The sequence below is a fragment of the Xyrauchen texanus genome, chromosome 10, assembly GCF_025860055.1.
Source record: "Xyrauchen texanus isolate HMW12.3.18 chromosome 10, RBS_HiC_50CHRs, whole genome shotgun sequence".
Taxonomy (NCBI): Eukaryota; Metazoa; Chordata; class Actinopteri; order Cypriniformes; family Catostomidae; genus Xyrauchen; species Xyrauchen texanus.
Window position 1 is genome coordinate 12,051,105 of NC_068285.1, and position 7,500 is coordinate 12,058,604.

Sequence of the window (7,500 nt, forward strand, 5' to 3'; positions counted from 1 at the left end):
ATAAGAAGTCGGCATGCAACGCTGCACCTGCTGCTTCAACAAAACAAACAGAATCCATTTTTTTTAGGTCAAAGTTGTTGGTGGGGTGGGAATGACATCACAGATTCTGGATTGTCATAATTGTTCTATGAATTGATAGAAATCATTTTCAAATAATTTTTATATTATAAATAAATGTATACATATTATACTATTTCATTATTAAAAAAAAAAAATTCACTCTTTTTTTATATGATTTAAATAAGATAAACATATAATAATTAGCAGTTTAATAATGGATTTTCATAATTTAATATTGGAAATCTGGGTACAAGACAAGGCTAAAACAGTCAAATCGGCATTTAATAAGTACAAAAAGAAATAGAAGAGAAGAAGAAGAATGTAGGCGTAGAAAAAGTTTCCAAGTCAGTTTTAACATGATCTTCACATAAAAAAATTAAAAAGTTGAAATCTGTTAGTTTTAATTAAAATGAACATCAGGGACATACTGTAAAAGTGCCCAAAGTTGAAGAAACACCGTGCTCCAGTCACAAAAATCATCCGACTCATTGATCTCGCTGGTTTATCAGTGTATCGATACAAGAATTGGAATTCAGACAGAAATCATAAAACAAATACAAAACAGACAGAGAGACAGACACAAAATGTGAGCTAAGTTGTGTGAAAGCTTATAATCGTGGCTGTGTGTTCTTGTCTATAATACACTGATTATTTCTCCATACTGCCTGTCTGGAAACACAAATATCCTCTTAAATTCCAGCCATTCCACTCAGCCTTAATGTCACAAGCACTGGACTCCTGCCACATTTATACCACAGCCTGTAAGAGAAAGCTGAACAAATCCATTAGAAATCATCATTAGCTCTGCACACTCATAGAGTTCAGACCAAATTGGCTTCGAGCTGCGTTGTCTCCCAAATAAATAGTGATAGAAATAGGATCTGGTATCACATCCAGAAATCCCTCTGCTGTCATTCGTTTTGGGAACTGTGCGTTGTGCTGTGGGTTGCCGCAGAGCAGGACACCAGGAGCTTAGAACAAATATTGTCGGGGATGACTTATTGCTTGAGTAATTTGATATGGCGGCTTTCTGAGTCATGCGCTTGGTTCATGCCTGTCGCTGTACCCTGCTCTTTAGTCACTAGATTATTATACACTGGTAACCACGGTACAGTCCTTCACAGTGGGCTAATGGCTCAGCTGACCACGGTACAGCAATACGGCACACGATTGTGAATAAGAAATGCAATCTTTGACGTTTTTTTGCTGTCTTTTTTTGTCTACTCTCCAGGTGATGGAATAGATGATGTCGGAAGTCCAGGGCACTTTGGAGTTCTCAGTGGAATTGCATAAGTTTCACAATGTGGATCTGTTTCAGAGAGGGTAAGTCAGTCTTGCATTCTTCTATGAGTTCAGAAGCTCTAATTAAAGGCTTCCTAAATATCTGCCCTCTAACCAACGTAAGACCACAGGGTAAGAGCATCGTATAGGCCAACTGATCCAAACACTGAGAACAGGTCACGGGCAGTGCCTCCATTAGGCATTATGGACCCCTTATAAGAAGTCAAAAAATATTATTTTTGTAAATATAATAATGACAAATACCATTTAATTTACACAGTTAGGATATGGTATATTTCATTCCTTATTTACATTAATCGTGGTTCTAGAGTGTGAGTGTTTTACTCATATTTGCCAGTGAGAATTACTGCTTGCGAATGCAGAGGATTATGTGGGCCCACCGGTGCGAGTGACTGCTGATCTAATGCTCAAAGTTAAGTACTTATTATTGCAAACTTCCATCAGAATAAAAACTCCCTAATGCAGCTTACCTCATTGAATCCATAAAATACATGATAACAGTAAACAGCATGTCAGCGTGATCGTCTAACTCAACGTGATAAACAAAATCTCAAACATAAATAAAATACAAATAATAAAAACATGAAATGTCACTCTACCAATAAGAACCAATAAGGTTGACGCGCACCAAACCTATTCTGCTTCTAACGCAGGTGCACTGGTTGTCATGACGACAAGTGCTTGTGGGGTTCTTTTTCTTGGATCTTCAATAGATATGAAAATTCTATGACATCATAACCACGCACTGCAAGACTGTAAATAACACTTAAAACTGCATACCTTGTTGATGCTTTATGACGAGATCACCTGCTGCATGGCTCTGCGTTAATGTGTAATAGACCAGTGGAAATATCAACCGCTAGAAATGTTTCAAGTATCATGTCTATTGCGGTTAGGCAAAATCCATGGCAATACACATTCCAAAATAATAATTTACATTTCTCACTATCCATCGATGATAGTGCTCTCACGCACGCACACGAGCAAACACATAGCACACGAGGAGGGAAAGCACACATCCATGGTGGTGAGATTCTGTATGTGCAGACTTATATAATCAACCATGTGATTATCTAATCAGCCAATCAGTGGCAGCAGTGCAGTGCATAAAATCATGCAGATACAGGTCAGGAGCTTCAGTTAATGTCATCAACCATCAGAATGGGGAAAAAATGTTATCTCAGTGATTTGGACCTTGGCATGATTGTTGGTGCCAGATGTGCTGGTTTGAGTATTTCTCTAACTGCTGATCTCCTGGGAGTTGCGTTAGTTTATTGATTGAACAACCTCCAAGATATGGATTCTGGTCCCGTGGGAACCAGGAAGTAATCGCATTCTCATAAACAATGGTGAGTGTGATTCAGAGGATGCATTTTTCTTCTAATATACGGTATATATATTTTTTCTCAACTGACGATTAGCTTTAGGTTTGGGTTGGGTGGGAAAAGTTAATCAAATACACCAAACTTGACTGTATTGCATCTTTCAAAACTAAAATCAACTCGCTTTTGGTGCCACTCCATGGACTTTTCAGTCTGGAGCTCACATGTGCCCAAAAGTTCAACAACACTTCTAGCTTCGACCATTGGGGGCAGTTTAGTACATAGCTAAAATGTGTCTACTAAAAAAAGCAATCCAGAAAACATGAACCCTTCAAAAACAAAAACAGACTCTACACCACATCTACAGTTGATTTGACCTCAATAGACACCTCTCTGATCTACTGTAATATTCCTCCTCTACTGTATATCCACAACTGAGGACAGCTGTGCGAATCATAACAGGTCTGATGGAGTAGAGGTCAGTCATAATGTCGTTCAGCTCACAGCGTCTGCTTTGAGATTAAAGCAAGGTTGTTGGCTGAAGCATCAGCTTTGAGGAGATTTGACTTGCCCCCCCTGAAATCACAACGCTAAACCCTTTCCTCTAATATAATCCCCAGAAGAGAGAGAGAGAGTGCTTTAATATACTGTTTGTTTTCACCAGTGGACAAATACTGTCGTTTTTGCTCTGCAGAGAACCATTGTTTCTAACAATAGATCACAATAGATTGAAGGAGTACACATTTAACCCATTTCAGCAGGGTGTGAGTAAACAGCATCGATTAAAATGCACACAGGCAATCATTGTTTTTTGTATAGGGAAGGAACGATTCTGTAGGCGGTCATGTTTTAAACTGTGATGTACTGGGTGAGGAGGAAGTTGGATTTGGTGAAACAAAGAGGAATAAATCAATGCAGATATCTCCTACTCACAGATACAGCTAACACGAATCAAAGAACAAATCACAATTACTGATCGTGAGACCTTACACAAACACAAAAATCATTTCTAAGGGTGAACAGATCTCAAACAATGAAAAATATTGTTTCACGTAAGTGAACCTAACAGCTAAAACTGGGATATATTTCCATTTTTACTGTCTTATCGGGAGACGTCCAGTGAAAATAGAACTTATTCGAGCTAAAACTTTATTATGGATGTGTCTTGGACTGTACAAATGCTTTAGCAGATGCTCTTGATGTATTTTAGCATGCAATACATGTTCATATTTGCCCCGCCCTCCGCCCTGTCACATTCTTCCCTCGTTCTCTCAGGCAGGGGAGCCCCTGGCATGACGTACACCCTCTTTCCCTGGGGGAGGGCGTGCCCTAAGCCCCGTCTGCCTGCAGGTCATCCCTGTCTACTTGGATGAGGGAGGGGACAAGGGGAGGGAAACAGAAATATAAAAAATGGGGGGGGGGTACTTCCTGAAACAGTGTAGGACACCCCAAAAAAACACAGTAAAATTTAAACGAGAGGGAAAAGGCCAACTCGGATCGGCAGTGAGAGAGAGGAGAGAGAGATGGAAAAAAAACACTTACTCGCCAGTTCTCCGATACGCTGTAGGTTGTTCCTCGGCCACTCCTCCACCCTTGGATGACGGATGACAGCCATGCCTCTTCGGGCGGATCGGAGGCAGTACTCCAGCCCCTGAAGGACGGACGCCCTGCCACATTCTCGGGGAAAAGAAGGGGTCTCCCCCGCCCCTGGCAGCAGTTCTCCCACTCCAGGCGGTCGGCAGTGAGCCCTTCCCCACTCGCGGTCGGCGGTCTCAGACCCCGCCGCATTTCAGCGGCCGGTAGGGGACTCCTCCGCCCCTGGCGGCTCCAGGTGGTCGGTTAGTAGCCCCTTCTCCCCTCGCGGTTGGCGGCCATTCCTCCGCTTCCAGGCGGCCGGGCTCCTCCGTCCATCCTGCAGATGGCCGCAGCTGCTCCGTTGGGGTGGATGGTAGTGGCGAGAACTCTACTCGGCGTATCTGTCCTCCTTCCCGGATTTTGGCACCAGTGTAAAGTAGTTCAATGGAAAGGAGGAGGTGAGAACCGGCCTGGCGATATAAACAATACTTTAATGATTAACTTAAACAAAAGACAAACACACATACATGACGGACATGTCCGTAAACTATCTCTCTCTCGTCGCACCACCATCTGCAATCAGCCTTTATCCCTCTCGGAGGCTTAATTAGCCTGATAAGGGACCGGGTGTGTATAATCACGACCTAGCTCCGCCCTCTGCCCTGTCACAATTAGCTACCCAAATGATCCTTACGAAAATTAACCATGGTTTTACTATAGTAATACTTGAATTAACCATGACAGTAATAACCATGGTTTTGATAAGATTAACCATGGTTTTATTACCGTAATACTGTAGTATCCATATTGTAACTACAGTTTTTGCTATAGTAATTTTGTAGTAACCATCATTTTGTGATCACTATGGTTTTACCACAAATAACTAGGTCTTAAACCATGGTTCATTTTTGTAAGGGTACAGACTACTCATCATTTCAAGTAGTTCAACTAGTCAAGCTTCCATTTGAAAAAGTAGTTAGCTACACTACAAGATACTTAAGTAAATTAGTTAACTACATTGAGGCTATATATACAGTATGTGTGCAATACATTTGAAATATATCCATCCATCCATCGTCAACCGCTTATCCTGTGTACAGGGTCGCGGGGGGCTGGAGCCTATCCCAGCTAACATTGGGCGAAAGGCGGGGGACACCCTGGACAGGTCGCCAGTCCATCACAGGGCCCATTTGAAATATATAACAGATTATATTTTCTTCAATAAGAGGAGTAACGCACTAGACTTAAACCAGTATATTTGTAGTAAATAAACTATTAAAACTAAACAGCACTCTCATTTCGATACGCGTGTTGAAAAAATTGTGATGAACAGCAGTAGTTCACTAAATATGTTGCTACAAAAACATGTAAAATGCCTCGCAGGATCATCCCAATGAATTTGGTGCATCATTCAAGGTAAGTTAAGTCACGTTAGTAGCAACTTTTAGTTAGTTACTACTCAACACTGCTGTAGATATACATTGCTTTTCAGCACATGCTGTTATAGCATGTATTTCAGAAATGTAGTAGCTTCCCCTACAAAAAACGAGAGTTCTGGCATGTTATTTTATTACCGATACTTCCGGCAACCTAGGATTGGCGACACTATGCCGACTCACTGGCAAGTGACATCTCCTATCAGACAAATTTGCACTGCCTCCTTCCACTGTGGTGCAACCGGATGTGTGTCACGTCAGCATTGTTGGAGACCTAGGTACGAATACCGCATTGAAACCAGGAAGTAATCACGTTGGCATAATCTTTGACGGGTGTGATTCAGAGATTGCATATTTCCTCATAACATTACATTTTAACTCCTCTGATGGCTAGGGTTAGGTTTGGGGTTGGGGGTACAGTTTATAAAACATTCATTCCTCTTCCCTGTATCACTGCCTGTATAACCCAAAAAAACTTGCGACACATTTTGGCGCCCCTCTGTGGACACCACACCTGCACAGCAGAACTCACATGCCCATACGCACAACTACACTTAGCCCTTTGGCCACTTGGGGCAGTGTTTCGAAAGAAAACCTACTGTTTATGTTTTTACTGTGAGATCATTCTGAAAAATGTGTTTGCAAGACCTCTAGATTTTTTGTAAGGGTTGTGTTATATGCTGTTGACATGCTTTATCTTGTGTTACAGATATGCTCTAACATGCTCCAGACATGTAAAAGCATGTACTGTAATTGTCTTCAGGGTGTGTTGTGGACATGTTGTAGATGTATCTTGACATGTGCTATCAACATGCTGTGACATAATCATGCACTTGCATGGGAGAAATGCAATTAATAGAATTTACTTACATTCAACTTTTGAACCTCCACGATACCATCAGTACACACTCTTTAGCGCTTCAACCTTACACATGCAAATATAATCACTCCACTGGTCAAGGTGACCTGTGTACAATCTCCCTGATGGATTCTGGACTTTCTGGACATGCCAAATAAGCTTTTACATTAATTCATCATCGTTATTTATGATTTAATAAATATTCCAAAGTGCTGCACTGACTGTACAAGATTTCACAAAGATTTCACATTGATCACATCAACTGCTGTTTCTCTTGGTCTTGGTCGGTATAGGGTGGTATAGAAACATGCATTATGTCAATTATTTATTATTTATTGTCATTTTGTTCTGTAGGGATTAATAATTCAGTACATTTGAAAAATACTTCTACTTATACTGTTTGGGAAGAGCATTCCAAGGTCTTTTATTATGAAACACAGGATTGGTGTATATAGAGTTTGGAAATGGCCCAAATTTTGTAAAATTCATTGTATAATTACATGAAATTGGATTTTAAGATTTACAATAACGAAACCCTTCAATTGACACCTAATCCAAAAATTTGTGCACTCAATAATCTGTGAATAAAATCCATAATAATCCAAAAACGCTGCTTGTTTTTGCAGCTTCTATCAGGTGAGGGCGGCACTGCGTGTTTCACCTCGAGTTCCCCACAGAATCACTGCCACCACATCCGGATACACAGGTGAGAACTTTCTTTATGTCTCCAAGTTCATTGGCTCTTCATGTATTCATGCATGTTTGAAATTGAATGCTTGTGTACTCCATACTGTATACTGCACTATGTGCTGTATACTATGGAATGATTTTCCGGACATTATTCAAAAGGAATTGCAAATTGTATTTGCAATTGCGTTTTCAATTTGTGGACGCATAAAATGTGACATAATCCAAACGCAATTGCAAATCGCGCATTACCGTTTGC

At 40.7% G+C, this 7,500-nt stretch overlaps 2 protein-coding genes across 3 annotated transcripts in view; one reads left to right on the forward strand and one right to left on the reverse strand.

The window, feature by feature from the left end:
• LOC127650913 (collagen alpha-1(IX) chain-like) overlaps positions 1-7,500 on the reverse strand; it is an 84,034-nt gene that overhangs the window by 64,880 nt on the left and 11,654 nt on the right. The window lies entirely within an intron of this gene.
• The window catches only part of LOC127650910 (protein FAM135B-like), a 63,399-nt gene that overhangs the window by 6,670 nt on the left and 49,229 nt on the right, over positions 1-7,500 (forward strand). For both annotated transcript variants that reach the window (XM_052136562.1, XM_052136563.1), the window contains exons 2-3: positions 1,292-1,383; positions 7,181-7,260. In XM_052136562.1, coding sequence (XP_051992522.1) covers positions 1,304-1,383; positions 7,181-7,260 — 160 coding nt within the window. In that variant the 5' untranslated portion in view covers positions 1,292-1,303. The remainder of the gene's footprint in view (positions 1-1,291; positions 1,384-7,180; positions 7,261-7,500) is intronic.